This window comes from Musca domestica, unplaced genomic scaffold (assembly GCF_030504385.1).
Source record: "Musca domestica strain aabys unplaced genomic scaffold, Musca_domestica.polishedcontigs.V.1.1 117, whole genome shotgun sequence".
Lineage (NCBI taxonomy): Eukaryota > Metazoa > Arthropoda > Insecta > Diptera > Muscidae > Musca > Musca domestica.
This window is the reverse complement of record NW_026712147.1, coordinates 884,185-908,846: the sequence shown is the minus strand read 5'-3', so window position 1 is coordinate 908,846 and position 24,662 is coordinate 884,185. Positions and strand designations below refer to the sequence as shown.

The window sequence follows — 24,662 nt, the reverse complement described above, 5'->3', positions numbered from 1 at the left end:
TGGCGAATGAAATAAGCAGGCCCAATTTTTTAAATTAACCCCATAACGCTTCTTCGGTCATTTTTGTTTGTTTAAATGTGTTCGCATCTTCCAGCTGAAGCACGATGTAGGTCCTGGAGTAGAAAGCATTTAACATCGTATTGCGCCCTCATTTCATTTTCAATATTATTCATACAGAATTCAAACCAATAAAAAAATGTACACTTCAATATAGAAAAAAAAAAGAATCTTCAACTGGTTCGCTAATTTTTTTTTGCGGCAAATTTTTAAAGGTGATTGCGAAGTTTGTCGGTAGAATGTACTACAGTGGTTTCTATTTACCTGCATCAACATTAGCTGCGCATTGGCCTTTGCAGACCAAAAAACTTTTTTTATGCCATTTTTTTCTGAATCCCTTTATTTGAATTGTATTTAAGTGCCCAATCGATAGCTGCACATTGGACATTCCTGCCTCGAAAATTTGGTAATTTTTTTTAATTTGGTTACAAAAGTTGTATTTATCTGCACAAGAAAATTTTTTGGAAACTCAAAAAAGACATTAAAAACTACCACTTCGTTTTTGTTTTTGTATTCGCAAAAACAATAACAACACAAGAAAAGAGCATGCATTAAAAACATATTCTCGCTTCGTCTCCCACACTAAAAGATGGTTATGCTGCTGCTGCTTTGTTGTGCACGAATAGAAAATTAAAGATAACTGCACTTTTTGTGCACGTAAGTAAGATACCTGCTTCATTGTGCAGATAAATGCAATGAAGCTACCTGCATTTTGGGCATTGCTGTACAAGATGTCGTGCAATTTTTGATTGTGCAGGTAAGCAAAAAATACTGTATTATTTTGAAATTCGATTCCATTGAAAAATTGTAGATTTTTCCCGATTTTAGAATTTTCATATAAAGCGACAACGGATAAAATTGTTATTTATAGTTGCAAAATCGTCAGGCAAAATCCCATTATTGTTGTTTTTATAAAAACAACGTTTGTTTATGAGTGGAGAACGATGGTAATGTTTACCAGGGGGTAAGGCAGGGAATACCTAGGTTTCGGAAAGAGCCACCAATCCTCATCAGTTCCCTTGTTTCTTGTCTGGGATATTCTATGACAAAAAACATTTTTTTACCCAAGTGACGAGATCGTAAGCTCAATAGAAGAGGAACAAAAGAATTACATAAAACTAAAATTCTTTTGGAAAATCTTCTAAATCTTACAACCGCACTTATAAACATTTTCATCTTTCTCCACTTGTTATGCTTTCGTTCAACCTGAACGAAGTAACATAACCTGAACGAAATAACATAACCATGTTACAACAAAAACCCCTTCGTCGACCGTGCCTGTGTCTATCAATAGAACAGTGTTTGGCTTGCTTGTTTAGGATACCATAGTATTTTGTTGTTGCAAAATCAAGGGAACTGAAACATGAAACAAGGGAACTGATGAGGATTGGTGGCTCTTTCCGAAACCTAGGTATTCCCTGCCTTACCCCCTGGTAAACATTACCATCGTTCTCCACTCATAAACAAACGTTGTTTTTATAAAAACAACAATAATGGGATTTTGCCTGACGATTTTGCAACAACAAAATACTATGGTATCCCAAACAAGCAAGCCAAACACTGTTCTATTGTTATTTATAGATTTTATGTATTTATTGGGTATTACGAATAAATACATAAATCTATAAATAACAGTTTTATCCGTAGTGGCTTTATACTACCCAAAAAAACCTACATATCATATTAGAATTCCAAAAAAAAAGACTCTACAAATGTACATTCGAAAATAGTAAGTCAAAATGGAAAAAAATATGCAATATAAAACATTAGTATTGTACATTTTAAAAGTCAAAATGAAAATGTTCCAATTTCACATTTTTACGCGATTTTTTTGGATTTTATTCTTTTCAGCCAAGAGGCAATTCCAAATTTGTCTAAATCGTTAAAATCAGACCGGCGGTCTTTATGTTATAAGAGTAGTAACTAACACAACTTTCTTTTACATATAGAGAGACAGATTTAAAAGTAGGCGCGTTCCTCAGCCCCTAAATAAGTACTTAGGGTGGAAAGCCAACAGCATCTCGTGTAATAATTCTCAAACCGATATCTTCACTATTTTGGCAAATATAAAGATTTTAGATAAATCGTAATAGTGGGCGTAAAAGTTACTCAAAGAGCTAAAGAGTTCGTTCGCTTGGCCGAAAGTGGTGAACTTCCGAATTTGGTTTTCTTCGGGCTAAAGCCACTGAAATTTCAAAAAGTGCAAGAACTTACACCGCCACAGAAAGAAAATAGACTCAAAGAGCTAAAGAGTTCGTTCGCTTGGCCGAAAGTGGTGAACTTCCGAATTTGGTTTTCTTCGATGAGAAAACATTCGTTGTGCAGCAGTTTGTAAACAAACAAAATGATCGTGTTTACTTGTCAAAGGGGTAAGCTGAAAAAGTGCACCTTCAGTTGGCCACCAGAACTCAAGCGCTGGCCACGGTGATGGGGTAGGCCGGCATAAAAGCCGATGGTCGCTCTCTACTCGTATTAATCGATCGTGCCTTGGGCACCCAAACAATTTGGCCGCAGATATTGGAAATTCCAAGAGGACTCAGTCACAATTCTGGCCAAAGGTGACCAGTTCGAACAAATCTAAACTTATTCTAAAATTTGATGTTATTTCCGTCCATTTTTCGCTTTCATACAAAAAAAACTTTAAAAATGATGGCGTTTGACTTTGTAGCAGTTTTTTTTATCTCACCCTGTAGGAAGGAGATATTAGGAAGCCCGCTTATAACTCGAGAACGACAAATCGAAAAATTTCACAATTCTGAATAGCACAAAAAACGCATAAAAAGTTGCCATAAAAAGTATGTTTTTTTCGTAATATTTGTTATACATATATTTTTATCGCATGAGATTTTGTCTATTTAACGTACAATATTGAATTGTTCATTTTTGCTCTGTTCCAGAATCTGCAAGAATCTACTAGTTTTTTTTTTTTTTTTTTTTTTTTCATTTTACTCCATTCTAAATTATACACCCATTAAATATTTCGAGGTTTTAGGGGACATATCATTTTTGATAAAGGTGCCATGCTCAAAAGCATAACATCGATCAGTACTATAATAAAAAAACCATATACCTTTTTTAATTAAGACATCAAGATATCACTTCGATTCCAAGATTCGAAAGTTAACATACACCTATAGGACAAAAATAAATTTTTATGGACTAAATTCTGAATGGAACTAGCTTACTCATTGGTAACCAAAAATACTAAGTTACAGCAGATTCAGCCAAGAAATGCGTCTGAATACTTCCCACCTGGGGCAATTTCAATAATCATATTAGGGATACGACATCTTTAATATTGTGACTTTGAGCAAATTTTATTGAAAAACAAGTAAGCAAAGGCTACAGTCGAGCGGGGCCGACCGTTGAATACCCTACAACACTATAATAAACGATACAGTTCATATAGGCGAGATACTCGGAAGAATTCCACAAGATATTGTGAAAATAATAAAAGAAAACCATCAGGTTTCGTTCTCTAATTTTCGAATAATAGCAACTTTAACTAATTTGCTCATTTCCAATTTATTGGAAGATGTTGCACGTAAATGGTCTTCCTAGATCTGGAACCAATATTTCTCAAACACCTATAATCTCTCACAAGTGGCAAAAGATTAACATTTATTATTGGTTTCTGACTGAAACGCATCTATATGAGATACAGACATTTGACTATATTCTTCAACGAAATCAGCGTTAACGACATAGTCAGAAGTGTGTCTTTCCTGCATTTGTGAATTCTCCAAAAAGTCACTGGAATGGACATTTTCGTATTTTGTCTACAAAAGTTGGCAAACTATTTCACACATTGAATATTTTTGGAAACTGCTTGGCTTTTTGCAATGCCCGTAACCCCCATTCAAATGTGCGTGAGGATCTGGCAATAATTACGACCTGCTGATAATTTTGCAGTTTTTTTGGTCCATTTCAACCCCTAAATATATGGCGGTTATCTCCAAAAAGAGTAGGCTTCTATTCTGATCCCCATGCAAAATTTCGTTAGGATCGGGCCATAAATGCGATCTGTATATGATATCCTGATATCCTAACTACTTAGTTTTGTTAGCTGTAGAAATATTACCAAATGTTTATTGAAAATAACCCAAAAATATGACAAAATTGAAAAAATATGAGAAAATGTTACAAAACCAATATTTTCATCTTTAGAGAGATATTTTTATGCGATTTTTTAGACATTTTTTCTTTCCTGCCAAGAGGCCATTCTGAATTAATGAGAACTGTCGAAATCAGTTCAGCCGTTCTCGACATATAAGAGATCTTTCAAGCATATCTTCTTTGATAGATATCGCACATATTTTGCTATATATCCGATTTGTTGCATGTTAACATCAATGTAAAGGTCTGAAGTAACCTTGTCATGGCTTCGTGATTTCGCCGGGATTTAAAATATTCACGGTTTGATGAAAAATTTTGAATTTTTTCGACACAAAAGATATGGTCTATTTTACCCACTAAATATTATCCTATGACCACCCAAATTGGTAGGCTTCTTCCCCGCCCTAAATTCTAGCTACATGCGAAATTCGATTGGTCTATAATTGCGACCTGTATAGCTACTGCAAAATCCGACATTTTTTCAGTATTTGGTCCATTTCAACCCCTAAACATTTGGCTATCATCTCCAAAAGAAATTGGCTTCTATTCTGACCCTAACCCCACCTTCGTGCAAAATTTCGTAAGGATCGGGCCATAATTGCGACCTGTAGCGTGATTACAAATTAACATGGACAGACGGACGGACGGACATACATAGCTAGATCGACTCATCTCGGCGAGATAGGAAGATCCATATATACTTTCCTATGTGGGAAATCAATATTTCGAGGTGTTACATAATTTTTGGCCCAATCAATATAATACCCCCAACACATAGTGTTGTAGGGTATAAATACCAACAAGCTGAAGTTTATAAGCAAGTATAGGCCTTTCATACGGAAAAATTGGTTAGATTAAAAGTTTTAATTTATAACTTATATCAAAACTAAACATTGAATATTAAAACTATTTACATTCAATAGTAGATTTATTATTTTTTGTTGTCGTGTTGTAAAATAAACATTGGTTACGATAACTTGGACACTCTTCATAGCGGTCTCTAATATTCCTCACCCCCTTTTTTAAATATACCCAACAAAATGTCTCGTTCAGAAAGAGAATATTTTGAGGCAAAATAAATACTAGCTCTCATATATATGTATTTTAAAGTGGGCTATTGGAGCGTAGCACAATGTGGCTACCTTACGGTTAGGAAACTCGAGCCACGTATGTCGTGGAAAAACTGAAGAGTGAAAAAACATAATTTCAACTTTAAAACGTTCTTGTGAGACATCAGGGCCATAATGGGAGAACTAAACTGTCACATATGTCGGCTGATGCCTTGGTTTGGAAATTTGTTCTTCTATTCTTTGCAACAAATGATGGCAAACTGCAAATGCCTAGGGATATTGCTGGATAATGGGTTTTTTTACCATTTACAGACATACAAAACCCACTGGACTGGAGAACATGGTGATTTTCTAAACAAAAACGAGAGTACACACAAAAATAAATAGCATAATACTAGAGTAATACTCGTAAGTGTATGCTGCCCCACAGTTAAAAATTGAATCAAAAAGCAACAGCTGTAGTTTTTCTCTTTATGATGTCTGTACATATAACCCGACATTTGCTAGACATGCAGTCCCATTATTGTTGTTATAACTATCACTGATTGCACTGCAACGGACAGACAGAGTGGGAGACACAATTGCTCGCTAAATATGACCTACTTTACTTTTCTAAGCAATTTAATTTTTCCTTTTTATTAAATTTTATTTTATTAGCAAAACTTTTATTGTTCTCATGTTTGAGCTGCTGAGAGCAAAACAATTTACCACAACACCGTCATAAGGTTTTGTGTACATGTGTATGTATGTCAGAGCAAAGCAAAAACTGGCAAATATTAAATTTTAATTAGATTTTTTCCCCCTGTACTGCAACTTTTTTCTCTTTTTCTTTTCTTTTTTTAGGCGATCTTTGCCGCCCGTTGAGCTGCAAGAAACGTGAAATATGCCTGCTGGAAAATGAATATAGTGCAGTTTGCGTGTCCAAAAAGGAATTGCACAAAAATCGGTAAGTGTCAAAGGGCAAATGTTACATACATCGCTTCTGATGTTGAACCTTCGTATCAATATTTGTAAATTAAAAACTGTTTTTTTTTTTGGGAAAAATATAAGATTATTTCTCTGATTAATGATGAATTATTGGAAGATAATTTTTATATATCATAAAATAATTGACTGAAAATTTAGTCAATATATATATATAGAATATATTTATGAATTTTGTATTAAAACGATGACCCAATTTTTAATTTCCTACAACTGAATACACTCCACCATTTAGAACGAATTTGACAATTCTCAAAAACAATAAAATCCGTTAAAATTTCTGTTTAAATCTTAAAAATACTGAATGTAGCTGTTATATTGGGGTAAATACGGCGACATGGACCTGCATAGGTAAAGAACAAAAACGGGCCGAACTTTGAATACCCTCCGCCATTTGGAACGAATTTGGCAATTCTCAAAAGCAATAAAATCTGTTAAAAACTCTGTTAAAATCATAAAAATGCCGAATGTAACTGTAATATTAGGGCCTATGGACCTGCATAGGTCCATGTCAAAATCCATTACATGTTCAAATGCGAAATTTAAAAACACAACCGTGAATAATGTCGCTAAAATCATCAAAATACCGAATATCGGGGAGGTTCCTTTATATGGGGGCTATACGAAAACGTGGACCTGCACAGACAATTGTCTGTCATAGCCTGTAGTATCCATTACGAACTTCAAATACCAAATTTGAAACAATTGCGGTGAATAAAGTCACTAAAATCATCAAAATACCGAATATTGGGAGGTACCGTTATATGGGGGCTATACCAAGACGTGGACCTACAAATATAATGTACATTTGAGTAAAATTTTTTCAATCTACTTCAATTCGTTTGGAAGCTAGAGTGATTTCAACAGACGGATACACGGACAGACGGACATAGACATAGAATTTTATACTGATCAAGAATATATATATTTTGTGGGGTCCAAAATGTATATTTTGAGGTGTTACAAACGGAATGACAATCTTAATATACCCTCCATTTTATGGTGGGGGGTATACAAATATTTTTGGCAATAAGGTTTTACATCCACGGGGACCCAAAAACGATTACCTACCCTCATCACAATGTGATATAAAACCAACTCACAATCCCCCGCCAAAAATAGCATTACAGGAAATACAATATTAAAACCATAACAATTATTTCAATTGGATTTTAATTTTCATTAAGGCAATTAGCGTTTAATGTAATTGCAGTAGTGAAAGAAACAACAAACAATTATTTAAATTATTTATTTTTATTTCACTACTCTCCACAACCATAACAATTAATTAATTATCTTGCCCGCACCTTTCTCCAATTGTCTTTGCAGTGATGAAATTATCACGAAATCAAAATATTTGGAAGAACAGGCGAAACGTAGAGCCGCAGCCATAGCAGCGGCTAATCACAATGATAATGCCCGTATCAATGATAACAGCAACATCAACAGCAACAACAATCTTATAAATAACAACAACAATAATCACGAGACCGATGATGACGATGACAACGAAGATGATGAAGACGATATGGACATCAGCAATGGAGACGATAATAACGTTGACATCCTATCAGGAAATGAGGAAAAGAATTACAACAGCCTCAATTCCAATCTCAATCTGATGGGCGGTGGTAATGTCAAGCTGGCAAGCACAAGTCTCAAGAATTCAAATGGCAATAACAAAAACCTGTTAAAGAATGACAACAACGATGATATTGAATCCAAGGAGGATGATGTGTTCTATGAAAGTAACGCCGGCTTGGATAATAAGAATACCAACAACGATGACGAAGAGGATGAAGAGTAAGTAATTTGTGAGAAATAAACATGACAGCTGACACAATACCAATTTGACTATTAAAAATTAAAAAATGTAATAAAATACAGGACAGTTAATTTTGTTGGATTTATTAAGTCAGGGATTATTTGGGGTTTTTATTAAAATATGGAGATTTAAGGCCTTCAACGTGATATTAATTAGTAATAACTTTTTAAACAAAATTTTTAAAGCCAAAATTATATTTGATTTATTTTAGATTCTTTTGATACATTTTCTTAATTTTTTTTATTTTCAATATTTCATTTGAATGTCGAGTATTAGATTGGATTTTATGTTATACTAGCTGAACCCGGTGCGCTTCGCTACCCCTTTTGATTTTATATGCATTCAAAATTTTATTTACGAATATATGTTGGTTAAAAAAAAACAAATTTTATAATTAAAAAAAAAAAATTATTGCACTACTTTAATGCGTAAATATACAAAACCATTAGAAAAACAGTAACATGACATACATACACGAAGGGTTTGTCCTTCTGATTTATTTATTTCATAGCAAATACCAAGCGTGCAGTAAACTGCAATCTTTTGAAGTTGAGTGGCATTTCTGTTGCAATTAATGAATTCGAGATAGCAACATACTTCGCCGTAATAAGCGTATTTCAAATTAATTGTTGTGTTGTTGTTTAGTGTTAGCCTAAGGCGTTGTGGGTCAATGGTTCTTATTAAAATCATATCCCAATCTGATCCGATTTAAATATAATTTTAAAAAAATTACTTTTACACCAAATTCCGCCACACCTTTCATATTTCATTGAAATTGGTGCGTCAAATACGTGAAATCGGCCGAGAATATATATATGGGAGCTATATCCAAATCTTAACTAATTTCCAATTAATTTGTCACATTTATTATTGTAACCACACATATGTTAGCTATACCCAAACCTCAACTGATTTCAATAAAATTTGGCAATTTTTTCTGGTGCCAGATTTCGTCTTTCTCGCTTTGGGTGCATCAAATATGTGAAATCGGCTGAGTATATATATGGGAGCTATAATTAAATCTGAGCGTATTTGAAAATAATTTGTCAAATTTATTTTTGTACCAAATTTAGCCACTCATGCCGAATTTCATTGGAATCGGAAATACGTATCGTGTTTTGTGCATCAAATATGTGAAATCGGCGGAAGATATATGGGACCTATATCCAAATCTGAACCGATTTTAATATAATTTGACTAATTTATTTTCTAATCAAAATCCCGTTACATATTCCAAATTTCTTTGGAATCGAACATACATATCGTGCATGGTGCATAAAATACATGAAATCGGTCGAAAATATATATGAGAGCTATATCCAAATCTGAACCGATTTTACTATAATTTGACAAATGTATATTCGTTTTAATTTCCCCTACAGATTTCAAATTTCATTGAAATTAGAGATACATAGCGAGTTTGGTGCATCAAATACATGAAATCGGTCGAAAATATATATGGGAGCTATATCCAATCTGAACCGATTTCAATATAATTTGAAAAATTCATTTTTGCTCCCGATTCCGTTACTTATTTTAAATTTCATTAAATTTGGACATACATATCTTATTTGGTCCACCAAATACATGAAATCGGCCGAAAATATATATGGGAGCTATATCCAAATCTGAACCGATTTCAATATAATTTGGGAAATAAATTTTTTTAGATAAATTCTATCACACGTTTCAAATTTCATTGAAATTGGGGATACATAGCGTGTTTGGTGCATCAAATGCTAGAAATCGGCCGAAAATATATATGGGAGCTATATCCAAATCTGAACCGATTTCAATATAATTTGACAAATTTATTTTCGGATCAAATCCCGTCACATATTCCAAATTTCATTGGAATCGAACATTCATATTGTGTTTGAGGCATCAAATGAACGAAATCGGTGGAAAATATATATGGGAGCTATATCCAAATCTAAACCGATTACAATATAATTTAGCAAACTTATTTTTGTTCCAAATTCCGTTACACATTCCAAATTTGTATACTGTATCTTTAACCGATCAATAGATATGTTCATATAAAATCTAAATTTTTGGGAGGTACCTCCGATTCTGATGCTATATCTCCAGTTCCAAGTGGAAATTCAAAAATGTATACAGCCTATGTTACTTTCAGGCGATGTTGCAGTATATATGGAAATTTTCAGAAAAATCTATTCAGCAGTTTTCGAGTCCATAAATTACAAACAAACAAACAAACAAACAAACAAACAAACGTACAAACATTTTCCTCTTTTATAGATATAGATCTGTTATTTGAGTCTTGCAATACAAATGAATAATGCAAATTCCGAGGTTCAAAGAAAGTTTCGTAATTATGTTTCCTAATAATTTCAATACTTACCTTCTAGTAGTTATTGGTGCCAAAAGGTACCTAGCAAATTTATTATTTGTTGATACGATTTTTCTTTTTATTTTTTATTTATTTTATTTGTTTATTTATTATAATTATTATTGTTATTATTATTATTATTATTATTATTATTATTATTATTATTATTATTATTATTATTATTATTATTATTATTATTATTATTATTATTATTATTATTATTATTATTATTATTATTATTATTATTATTATTATTATTATTATTATTATTATTATTATTATTATTTTTATTTTTATTATTATTATTAATATTATTATTATTATAATTATTATTGTTATTATTATTATTATTATTATTTTTACGACAAGTTCAATGTCTTCTGTCGGCAAAATATTCCTATGGTTGAACCAAAAATTTGTAACAGCCGAAACATTGCTGCTATACCCACAATGTGGTATACAAGACATCATATTTCGGCTAACTGAGTCTATCTAGTTTTGTTGTTCTATGTGGGGCCGCCCGACAGAACATGTTACATTTTTATAACTTTACAGGTAGCAATACAAAATTTTATGATTAAGTGCTACAAAACAGGGCTGAAATCTACCAGCTTAAATGGTTATCGGATAATACTTTGGTAATAAAATAGATCATAACTCGGAATTAAGTGCATGAAAAGAGCACTTCGGACCACTTATTCTACATTACTGCTGATTTCGTTAATATACAGGGTGAGATAAAAACTGCAACAAAGTCAAAGGCCATAATTTTTACATATTTTTTTTAAATTTTATTGAATGAAAGCAAAAACTGTCGGAAATAGCATCAAATTTTAGAATAAGTTTAGATTTGTTCGAATTGGTCACCCTTGGTACGAATGATGAATTATTCCAGTGACAGATCGTTTTATTGTTTACAAGCGTACAAAAGCATTTTAGTGAGAATTTTCCAGGAAAAAAATTATTCGTGATGGAATTCAAGCGTGATAGTGTGATTTCTTTATATTTGGCTGGAAAACCACAAGTGGCTATCGTTAGATCACTCCATCACTTAAATGTCAATAAATCTTTTGTGTCTAGTGCCAATCGCTCGTTACCGTGATCCTGGTAGCGTAGTCGTAAAGAAGTGGACGAAAGAAAACAGCAACATCAGCAGAAATGGATCGAAAAGTCGCAGTGGCCGAAAAATGGCTCGTGAGCTGAGCCATTCGGCAAATATTGAAAAATGAGCTCGGGGTAATGCCATTGAATTTCCAAAAAGTACAAGAACTTACACCGCAACAGAAGGAAAATAGACTCAAAAGAGCTAAAGAGTTGCTTCACTTGGCCAAAAATGGTGAACTGCCGAATGTTGTTTTCTCCGATAAGAAAACATTCGTTGTCCAGCAGTTTGTAAACAAACAAAATGATCGTGTTTACTTGCCAAAGAGGTCAGCTAAAAATGTGCACCTTCGGTTGGCCACCAGAACTCAAGCGCCGGCCATGGTGATGGTGTGTGCCTTGGGCACGCAAAAATTTTGGCCTCAGACCTTGGACATTCCAACAGGGTTCAGCACCATCGCACCCAGCACGCGCCACCCAAGAATGGTTACAAAATTAGGTTCCTCGCTTCATTTCGAGCGCACATTGGTCACATAAATTTCCGGAAACCAATCCGTTGGACTATTGTGTCTGGAGTATTTAGGAAATCAAGGTTGGCACTAAGAAATACCAATGTGTCGATCACCTCAAGCAAGCGCTTCGCCGATAATGGGCCAAAATACCACATAGCAACATTCGAGCAGCGTGTGACGTTTTGATTGGCAGTTTGAATAATTCGTGCCAAAGGTGACCAATTCGAACAAATCTAAGCTTATTCTAAAATTTGATGATATTTCCGACATTTATTCTTCTGGCAAATTGGCAGAGATATTACCAAATACCAAATATCATTGTAACATATACATGGGAGCTACAGCTATACCTAAACCCATTTTCCCAAACATTGAAGTACTAGCATCTGGACTGGATTCGTTCGAATTGGACGAATATTAAACATTTGGAGCACAATAAAATAAAAAACGGCCCAAAAAATTATGAGAAATATATCTAAATCGGACCGATAGTCACAAAAATTGCCAGACATACTTATCTTCAAATATTCAAATCTGATCCCTAATTTCAATAGGGTTCGTTCTTGGGTCAAACAAATGATTTGTAGAAAATTTAATATTAATCAGAATCAAACATTCATGGACAGACGGATAGACATGCACAAACCGACTCAGAATGTGATTCTATGAAGATCATCAAAGGGAACTATGGGTCTATTTCGTTTCCTTCTGCATGTTACAAACAAATGCACAAAGACATAATACCCTGTACCACAGGCTAAGAAAATAAACAGCGTCAGTGGCTTCTGTATAAATGCAACATAAGTTTGAAAATGGAAAAATACATACTCTTTTCAGCTTATGATACGTACGCAAGTTGAGCTCTAACCCCTACCAAGTTCATGTGAAATTATTAAAATATGCATACAAAATTTAATTACATTATTTGCCAACTACACATATTTACTCGTATGTGCACCATACAAACATTTCTTTATTAAAGTAACTAGCTGGCCCGGTCCGCGTTGCCGGCCCGTAGTTCTTGTCTTATATGTATATTTGTCAAAGCATAATTATTCACAGATATGACTGATATAAGTGTTCACGTACTGGTCGATTAAAAGTGCTTTAAAACACCTGTACCCATATTTAAGCCGTGGGCTTCAATATTTAAACCGTGGGCTTCAAATGTGTGGATGTGCTCTAGAAATCTATTAAAAAGTATATATCAATCTTATCCCCATGTAAGGGATCAAATTAATTTTTAGTATGGTAAAAATCGTAGCAACATTTTCCAGTCAAATTAGCAGTAATTTGGAATTTATTGTATTTTGTACACCTCATAATTGAGGGCTGGATGATTTAAGAATAGTCAAAGTTAATTACTTTTTTAAACCCATTAGCACCTCAGGTTGTGCATTAGAGTCCTCATAAGTCCCCCTAACCCTGTCCGTCTGTTTGTCCGCCAAAAGGTGGACTTGAAGGGGTACAATTACATGGATAAAATTCTAAAATTTTGTAGATATGTTGAAATTTTTGTGTAAGATTTCCACCCCAAATATACATTTTTAGCCAAATTCGTTGAAATATGGTAAAATCAGGAGGTACCTTTATATGGGCACTTCTCCGAAACATAATCCAATATGACAAATAGAGGCCAAATCAAAAATATAGCTATTTTACACCCATTACCCCATTAAGTCCATATTTTTCATCATGGTATAATTCAATGACGATTCAACAAATATTTGTTCATGTTTTCACAATTTATTTCATATGGATGTACATCCCAAATCTACGTTCCCAACCAATATTCTCTTGGGGGTTACAAATTCAGTAGAATACAAAATTTCTTTTCTGACTGCACGTTAGATGTGAAACTGGACTTGGGGATACTCCAATGTGGGCACTTTACTTAAATGGTTCCCTACCCCAAGGTTGCATATATACATTTTTTAGCCAAATCAATTGATTAATGTGGTCAAGACCAATATGGACCCTACTCTGAAAATTTCAAATTTTATGCGAAGAGTTTCTCTATCCCTTTAGAAATAAAGATGTCAAATAGCTTAAATCATAGATGGTTATATAAATATGAAATGGGGTTGTACCCTTATCCGTGAGTTATGATCTCTATCATGACCTGCAAAAACGATTAAAGGTATCTTGAATATTTGGGAAGAATTTGTGGAAGGATATAAATCCTTTTCTTACTAAGAGTCCCATTCGCTCTACTACTTTCTACCCACATATTTGGTTTACTGATTGTACTCCCAAAGAATTTTGCATTTTCAGCTCTCATTGCACGGATTATTGTCACATGAAAGAAGTAGGTCCACGCTTTGAAATAAGCCCCATTAGGCTTTTTCGGTAATTTTTATTTGTTTAAATGTGTTCGCATCTTCCAGCTGAACCACGATGTCGGCCCTAAAGTTGAAAGGTAGATGTCAGTTAACATCGTATTTCGCACTTATTTCATTTTTTTGGTGAAAAATTATTTATTTATTTTGTTCACAAAAAAATCCACTGAATTCAATATGATAATACAAATTGAAAAAACTTGACAAAAGAAGAATAACAAATTGAAAAAATCTTCCACTTGTTCGCTAATTTTTTACAACAAATGTTTACAAAGTTTGTCAATAGAATGTACTATTATTTCAAAATTCGATTCCATTAAAATTTTTTTTTTTTGATTTTTTCCCAATTTGAGAATTTTTGCAATGAGATTTCTTTTTTCGTGATTTTTTAGCGATTTTGAAAAAGTAATTATCTTTTAACCTTGGTGTGACCGTGTTAAATTATTTGGATATCATCTATTCCATTTCGCCACCACATAATTCGGTTATACACTTCCATGTAACCCGATATCAATTTCAGTTCTCAAGAAATCAAGTCAATTAAATAAATTGGTATTAATATTCGAATTCAAAAGAAAAATGTAAAAAACACTACAAATGTACATTCGAAAAAAGTAAGTCAAAATTAAAAAAATCATGCAAAATAAAACAATACTATTGTACATTTCAAAAGTCAAAATGAAAATGTTAATATATCACATTTTTACGCGATTTTTTTGGATATTATCCTTTTCGGACAGAAGGCAATTCCGAATTTGTATGAATCGTTAAAATCAGTCCAGCGGTTCTTAAGTTATAAGCGTAGTAACTAACACAACTTTCTTTTATATATATAGATTTTCTTATTAAATTTAATGTATTTTCATGGTGCTCACTTTCGATTCACGGAATGTAATGAAACTTATTTACTCATGCATATACAAACATACTCGTACGTACACACAAACGTGTGCACTCCAACCACATTCTCTGAGTCATGAGGCTAATAAAGAAATGCATGGTGGTCGTGGTGGTACTGGCGCCGGGCGGTTCTTCAAATAAAAGTCAGGTCAAATGGCGAAGTGAAGTGAAGAAATGCAGGGCAGCCAATAATAGTGTTATATAAACACGAAAAGGATAACGCTCAACATTCTCTCGTGCAATCGAAGCACACTTCAGTTCGACAAAACCAAATACAACAGCAAACAGTTTTTTTGTTTAATCCAGCGGTTCGAGTTCCGAGTAAACAACTACAACACCAGCAGGTTAGCTCATCCCATCTGCATTTAGCTTTGACCGAATGTTATTTTCACTTAAATACAAGTCAAGGATTTTGAAACAGGGTGGGGTATTATCCACACATGAATAGCATAAAAGCCAACGGAGTGAGAGATGGGATGGATGGATGGTTGGACGGCTGGTACGCTTGATGGTGCAACTTTAATCGCGTGTTAGAATTAAATTTAGGTTTAGGTCAAATGAAAACGAAAACATTGATATGTGATTGTTTGGCTGCTGTTGTTGGCATGGCTGATTTGTTTAGTTGTTGTCGATGGTGGCGGTGATGGTGGTTGCGGTGTTGGCATTGAGAAATGTTAGCGATAACTTTGAATCAAACAGAAACAAATAACCACATGTATATTTGTATGTAGTACATTTATAGAATAAACAAGAACAAATCAAGGTATTCCCCGTATATTGTGTATAATGAAGTGACTGGGGTATCGTGCTTTCCATCAACATAAATCACTGTTAATGACTTTTATTATACGATTTATAAATAATGCGATGACGCTTTATTGAAAGATGTGGGTTAAAATATTTAATTTATACACTAGAAGTTTTAAAGCGAAGCAGAATCAAATAAATTAACTTAATATATTTTCTAGGAGACATGAAAAATGACGTTTCTGTCAATTTATTTTTGTGATTTTAATAAATTTTATTGCATGGATAGAACCAAAATAGTTTATATCTCAACATGTTATGTAGAAAAATAACAAAAACCTAAGTTCCTCACTTTTTTGGGTTATATTCTCCCGATTCTCCCAATATCAGATGGAGTGTTGCCTTTCGGAGTTCGTACCAAAAGGTCGTTAAGGAGTACTAAATATAATATTAGAGCTAGAATCCTCAAGTTGCACATGTGGATCATTTTTTTAAGGGATGCATTAGAAGAAAATTGTGATTTTCGAAATTCGTACTTAAAAAGGTACACGAAAGCACCAAACACTGTGGTTTTGTGCTAGAATTTTGAAATTTAGCATGTAGATTACCAATGGTAAAAGGCATAAGATCTTCAAATCTCGCGGAGCTGAGTCGATCTAGCTTTACATGCCCGTCCGTCAGTTTTTCTTTCCATGTTAATTTGCAATCACCCTACAGGTCGCTATTACGGTCCTCAGGAAATTTTGCATGGTAGTGAGGTTAGGGTCAGAATAGAAGCTTATTGTTTTTGGAGATGACAGCAAACTACTTAGAGGTTGAAAAGCAGAAAAAATTCGTGATTTTACAGTTGCTCCACAGATCACACGAAATTTAGCATGGGGATAGAGTTTAGGGCGGGAAAGAAGCCTATCATTTTGCTTGGCCATCGGATAAAAATAGACAATATCTTGTATGTAAAAAATACGACATTTTCCACTATCACAATCAAGAAAATATATTAAAATGTTACTTGTGACCGTTACATTGATGCTGATATCCAATATAACGAATATATAGCAAAATAGGTTTTCGCTAATAATTCCTGTCGCGCTGGACTGATTCTGACATTTCTCACCAATTCAAAAAGTAAAAAATCTAAGAAATCTAGAAATGTTTGATATATTTTTTATCACATGAGATTTCTTCAATTTGACTTGCAGTTTTTAATTCGTATAATATATTAACCCTTCTTAAAAGTACATATTTGCTGTATTTTGGAGGCTTCGGCCACCGGACCGGCTGTTATTTCAAAATAAAAACGTCAACCATGTTCACGTTCCGCATGTTTTAAGTAGTGTTTACATTCTAATCATATTTTCAAGTATCATGGTCCTAATGTGATTTCCAATTGTATATCACCTCTATAAAACATGATATGTCCTGGTTTTATAAAAATCCCACGTAGCCGCAGAGGAAAATTATTAGAATTTTAAAGTTCCTAGCGAAGTTTTACAATCGAATGGACTAGATTTTTATACCCTGCACCTTGAAAAGGTGGGTATATTAAGTTTGTCATTCAGTTTGGAACACGATTTAATATCCGCCGCAGACACCATAAAGTATATATTCATGGTTAGCATAAAATGTTTTATTTAATTTTAAGACTATTTAACGATGTCTATCTGTCTGTTGAAATCACAGTGCAGTGTGCTCAGAATCGCTTCAAATTTGATATTAAGAGTTTGTATCGAGTTCTTCTTCTTCTTGTGGCTGAGCATTGTCTATATAGGTCCACGTTTTATTATAGCACCCATATAATGGTAACTTAGCATATTCGGTATTTTATCATTTTGTATTTGTAGTTCGTAATGGGTTCCGATTCCGGTGACAGAACATTGAACATATAAGACCACGTTTTCCTATAGCACCGATATTCGGTATTTTGTTGATTTTAGCCCTATTTTTTTGAGAGTTTGTAACGGGTTCTGCCTACTGAGAATAAATTAACGTTTGAATCCAGATATTTTTATTTCAATTATTATTTCTAATGGTGGTCGGTATTAAAAGTTCTCGCTGGCCGAACTTAATATTTTTTATCTATATCTGTAGAAGAAGAAAATGTGTGTATGTTTGTTTGTTTGTAATTTATGGACACGAAAACCGCTGAACGGATTTCCCTGAAAATTTCCATGTATACTACAACATCGCCTGAAAGTAACATAAGCTATATATTTTTTTATACCCTCCACCTTGGAAAGGAGGGTATATTAACTTTGTCATTCCGTTTGTAACATCCTTAAATATTCGTCGTAGACCCCATAAAGTATATATATTCATAATCAGCATACAATTCTAAGTCGATTTAACGATGTCCGTCTGTCTGTCCGTCTGTCTGTCTGTTGAAATCACGATACAGCCCACATTATTTGACGTAGAGCGCAAAAATTTAGCAGAGCAATTTGTATTGTGTCTAGGATGGTTGGTATTGAAAATGAGATATCTCGGTCCACGTTCTGGTATAGTCCCCATATAACGGTACCTCCCGATATTCGGTATTTTGATGATTTATGCCACATTTTTTCACGGATTTGTCTGAAAATTGGTATTTGTAGGTCATAACCGGTCCCTGTACGTGTGGTATTTCCCGATATTCGGTATTTTAATTTTTTCCACTTTTTTCACGGATTTGTCTAAAATTGGTATTTTTCGGTCATAATGGGTTCTAGCTCCTTTGGCGAAACATTGCATGAGTAGGTCCACAATTTGGTATAGCCCCCATATGACGGTACCTCCCGATATTCGGCATTATAATGGTTTTTGCCACATTTCTTCTAATCTTTCCTTTACCCTAAGGTGGAGGGTATTAAAAGTTTGGCCCGGCCGAACTTAATGTTTTTATACCCTACAACACTTTGTGTTGGGGGTATTATAAGTTTGATTGGGCCAAAAATTATGTAACACCTCGAAATATTGATTTCCCACATAGGAAAGTATGTATGGATCTTCCTGTCTCGGCGAGCTGAGTCGATCTAGCTATGTATGTCCGTCCGTCCGTCTGTCCGTCTGTCCGTCTGTCCATGTTAATTTGTAATCACTCTACAGGTCGCAATTATGGCCCGATCTTCACGAAATTTAGAATGGAGGTGGGGATAAGGTCAGAATAGAACCCTATTTCTTTTGGAGATGATCGCACAATATTAAGGGGTCGAAATGGACCAAAAACTGAAAAATTTCATGATTTTGCAGTTGCTCTACAGGTCGCAATTATGGACCAATCGACGCGGAAATTAGCATGGGGCTAAATCTTCGGGCTGGGCAGAAGCCTTCCGATTTTGATGGTCATCGGGTAATATTTAGTGGGTGAAAAAGACTATAATATTTGTGATAAATAAAAGTCAAATTTCCATTATACCGCGAATATTTTTAGTCCCGGCGAAATCAGAAATAGACGAACAGGTCAATTCTGACCGTTACGTAGATGCCGTTAGTAAATATATCGGATATGTATAGCGAAATATATACAATGTGTATATACAAAGGAAAGGAATGATAGATGGAATGCTTATATCTCAAGAATGGCTGGACCGATTTTGACAAATTTTGTCAATTCAGAATGCCCTCTTGACATAAAAGTATAAAATCTAAAAAATCGCATAAAAATAAGTCAAATAGGGTCTTAATATAGATTTTTTAGTATTTTGTGACATTTTCTTATTTTTTCATATTTTTTATCGCATGCGATTTTTTCAATTTGACTTATAATATTAAGGTATACATTTTGTAATATTTTTCCACCTTACAACACAGGTTTGGGATATAATTTACAGATTGCAATTATCGTCCGATCCTCACGAAAAAGGTAGGGTTAGGCTCATAAGGGCTAGGCCTATTGTTTTCAAAGATGTCCGCAATATATTTAGGGGTTGAAATGGACCAACAACTAAAAATTTTCCTGATTTTGCAGCCGTTATAAAGGTCATAAAGAGAGTTTAGGACAACGTGTAGAATGGACCACTACTTTTGTCTGAAAAATACCAACATTACTTACAGGCGATAGCCGAAATACACAAAATGCGAACTTCTGCCTTTTTTTTGCTGATTTCTTTGACGAATATAGCCAAATATCGTAGACAAGAAGATCGTATAGAAGAGTCTAAATTTGGAGATACAGAGGAGCCTCTTGCTTTTGGAGATTATCGCAAAATACGGCGGAGTGCAAATGTCCCTGGTCAAAATGCTAAGGGTAATATCTGGGCAGTGCTTCGTCACATAATTTCAAAAGCGAAATCTTCCAAAATGGATTTGGACATAAGGGGGCTTCTAACATATTGTAGTGTTGTAGGGTATCACATGGTCGGCCCCGCACGACTATAGCCTTTGCTTACTTGTTTTAAATTCCACTTGGAACTGGAGATTTGGCATCAGAATCGGAGGTACCTCCCAAATATTTAGATTTTATATTCACATATCTATTGATTGATTACAGATACAGTCTAAAAATTTGGAATACATAACGGAATTTGGAAAAAATAAAATAAAATAAAATAAAAATTATATTGAAATCAGATTTGGATATAGATCCCATATATTCTCGGTCAATTTCATGTATTTGATGCACTAAATGCGCTGTGTACGCCACATTTCAATTAAATTTGGAATGTGTAATGAAATTTTTCGCAAAAAATTTTTTTGCCAAATTATATCGAAATCGGTTCAGATTTGGATATAGCTTCCATATATATTTTACACCGATTTCGTTTATTTGATGCACCAAACACGATATGTATATTCGATTCCAATGAAATTTGGAATGCGTGATGGAATTTGATCAGAAAATTAATTTGCCAAATTATAATGAAATCGGTTCTGATTTGGATATAGCTCCCATATATATTTTCGGCCTTTATTTCATTGTACCATGAATAATATATAGGCCTGTACAAAGTTACAAATAGGTATATTGAATATGGCGACCCCTTTCGTTATTGCAAATAGCGACCGGAGAGTCACACAATTTAATCGACAAAGATTTTTGCTATTTTACATACTTTTTTGAGTCCCTATCATTTATACACCTATAATACCTTATTTTTGATAGTTAAATTAAAGTCATGTAGCTAGGGCAATTTAAACACTTAAAAAGGACCATTGTCTGAATTACGTTTTATGACAAATTGGAATACGAACCATACATTATGGTAGTTGATGTTCGTAGCATTGGTTATATATTTAAGCTGACTTAATATTTTCATTTGCCTCTCCCCACAATTCATGATCGTTTGTATTTCCACGCCATAGCCCTATTAAATCACAGATACACATCAATTAAGTCATCCTTAGAAACAAAATCTAATAGCAAAGTTATTGTTTCAATAAATCCAATTTACAGTAGATTTCAAAGAACAAAAAAAATGTTCTCCTGAATATTTTTTAAACTTCCTAACTTTGTTAATATTTCAGTGCACACTTTTCTCTCTGATGGGTAATTAAATTGAAAGTTTGATTTTCCAAAAACAAAAAGTTTTTTTTTTTTATTTTTTAATTGTGGAAGCATGTATGCCATTGACATTTAAGTCAATTTACTTAGAGAACCCAATGCAAAAACAAAAACTTTTTTAAATAAAGTTATGGTGGCATCACAAGGAAAACTCATTTTTCACAACAAAGTCAAGTCATTGACATAGAAAACAAAAGAAAATTTTCAATAGGAAAGCAAGAAAAAAAAACAATTTGTTGTCTAACGACAACGTCTGTATTTTGACAAAGATTGTGGCTTACGTGCTTCGTTGTGTGCGTGTTGTAATTGTATTGATGCCGTAAAAACAAGCGGCATCGAAAAAATAAAAATAAAAACAGATAAAACATTACAAAAGGAACAGTTCAATCAGCAAAATTTACCCAAAATTCCAGCTAAGAGTACAAAAGCGAGATTTCAGCCGAAAAAAAACCTGAATAAAGGTAGGTCGCTAGGCAAATGCCATTTCATTGGTTATTGTTGTTGATTTTGATGCGTTGGTATTTTGGTGTATTGTTTTCAAAGCCGCCATGCCGCATGTGTGTGCGTTTATGTATGTTTTTCATGTTGATGATGTTATTGTTCTCTACTTTTGCTGGATTGCAAGAACATAATATCAATGTTGATGAAGAAGATACAAAAGTTTATTTTTCGTGGAATAAATAAATAAAACCGAAACAAGTATTAAAACTTTTGCGACTATCGCACAGTGATCCAAGAATCGTTTTTCTGGCTAAACCGCAGCATGTATTCCTATTAGTAAGAAACATCCTTGCATAGAACTATCAATGTAGGTCTAACTTTTGGTATAGTTCTCATATAACTGTACCTCCCTATATTCGGTATTTTGATAATTTGTGTCACACTTTTCATCCGGAAATGTTTCAAATTTCGAATTTTAGATTCCTAATAGGTACTAAATCGTATGGCAAAAAATTGGATATGCAGGTCTAGGTCTTCGTATAGCCTTTTCGTGGAATTTTTCACTGGATCTGTTTCAACATTTGTATTTGAAGTTCCTAATGGATACTACATCATTTAAGAGAAAACTGGGTAGTCAAATCCAGGTCTCCAAGTAGGTAACATGTGATAGAAAATGGTTTATGCAGGTTCACGCCTTCGTATAGCCTACGTTCAGTATTTTCATTATTCATCGAAATTGTTTCAAATTTCGAATTTTATTTTCGTATTTATTTGGTATTTTATTTTCCTAATGGGTACTTTAGACTATGACAGAAAACTGGATATACAGATCCAGGTCTTCGTATAGCCTCCATACAGCGGTACCTACGTATGTTCGGTATTTTGATTACATTATTTTGCGGAATTTTTTTTTAATTTAAAAATTTCCAATGGTGAAGTTTCAATGTTTTGAAAACAAATTTCAGAGGAAAATATTTTTAAGCAAATTTTAGGAAACCCGGATATTTGACCCGAAAGACCAATATGGATATGGATATATGTCATCATGAAAACATACCCAGGGGGTGGAGTGATAGCAAAACAACCCATCCGGAGTTTTGTATAAAACCGTCAAAAAGTTTATATAGAGCCAATTATGGGGGTCCACAAATATGCTAAATAATAAATGGCAATCAAACCTCAATTATGAGTTTCGAGGCGTTATCTTTCTGAATCCAGAGATAAACGTTTTTGAATTAACCCGATTTTTCTCAATCCATTGAAATGAACGTAGCTAGTGTTGGAAATGTTCCAGAGTAGAAAATTCTATACGACGTCCTAAGCCTTTAATCGATTTTAGACAACCCAAAACCACTGTCGAAAGCCAGTGTTGGACATACCCCAGAAGAGTGATTTTTACCCCTCGGTCTAATTTAATTTTTGAAAAAGCAATGGTAACACGACTAATATCCCTGGATCCAGGAAAGATTATAACACATATTGAAGCATTTTGGAAATGCTTGCTATGTGGGTCGGGGATTTCGGGGATTAAAAAATGTTAAACTTCCGCCCCAAAAAAGTGTTGATAGTTACATCCCTAAGCTTTCAAATCAACGAAAGAACGAACGAATTGTAACAATTTCCTTTTTAAATTGTTATACCCAACACCACAAGGTGGTCATGGTATTATGTCTTTGTGCATCCAGACGAAATTTTGCACAAGTAATTCGTTTGATCCAAAGACGGACCTTATTGAAATTAGAGATAATCGATTAAAACTTAGATATAGCTCCCATATACAGGGTTAGATAAAAAACTGCAACAAAGTAAAACGCAAAAATAACATAAAATTTTAGAATAAGTTTAGATTTGTTCGAATTGGTCACCTTTGGCACGAATTATGGCCTTCAAACGGCCAATGAAACCGTCAGACGCAGCGCGAATGTTGGTCTGTTGTATTTTGGTCCATTCCCGGTGAAGCACTTGCTTGAGGTGATCGACACTTTGGTATTTTTTAGTGTCAACCTTGCTTTCCAATATACCTCAGACACAATAGACCAACGGATTGGTATCCGGAGATTTTGGGGCCTTTGTGAAACGAGGAACCTCATTTTGTAACCATTCTTGGGTGGCGTGTGCTGAGTGCGATAGTGCTGAGTCCTGTTGGAATGTCCAAGGTCTGCGGCGAAAATGTTTGCGTGCCCAAGGCTTTAAAACACCCCCAGAATATTTTCGCGATAATATTCGGCATTTATTCTGTTGCCACGGTCGATTAATACGAGCGGAGAGCGACCAAAGGCTTTTATGGCGGCCCATACCATCACCATGGCCGGCGCTGGAGTTCCGGTGGCCAACCGAAGGTGCACATTTCTAGCTAACCTCTTTGGCAAGTAAACACGATCATTTTGTTTGCTGCTGGACAACGAATGTTTTCTCATTGGGGAAAACAAAGGTTCACAACCAGTTCACCACTTTCAGCCAAGTGAAGCAACTCTTTAGCTCTTTTGAGTCTATTTTCTTTCTGTTGCGGTTTAAGTTTTTGCACTTTTTGGAATTTTAATGGCTTTACCCCGAGCTTATTTTTCAATGTTTGCCGAATGGAATATTGCAATATGTTCAGCTCACGAGCATTTTTTCGGCCACTGTGACGCGGGTTTCTATGAAGTCGCGTCTTTACGTTTCGAACAATTTCTGCTGATGTTTCTGTTTTCTTCCGTCCACTTCCTTGACGTCGGGTTACGCTACCAGTATCACGGTAACGA

At 34.2% G+C, this 24,662-nt stretch overlaps 1 protein-coding gene across 8 annotated transcripts in view; it reads left to right on the top strand.

Moving 5' to 3' along the window:
• LOC101897802 (proteoglycan Cow) overlaps positions 1 to 24,662 on the top strand; it is a 267,481-nt gene that overhangs the window by 175,344 nt on the left and 67,475 nt on the right. For all 8 annotated transcript variants that reach the window (XM_059132248.1, XM_059132254.1, XM_059132253.1 and 5 more), the window contains exons 4-5: positions 6,087 to 6,189; positions 7,557 to 8,030. In XM_059132248.1, coding sequence (XP_058988231.1) covers positions 6,087 to 6,189; positions 7,557 to 8,030 — 577 coding nt within the window. The remainder of the gene's footprint in view (positions 1 to 6,086; positions 6,190 to 7,556; positions 8,031 to 24,662) is intronic.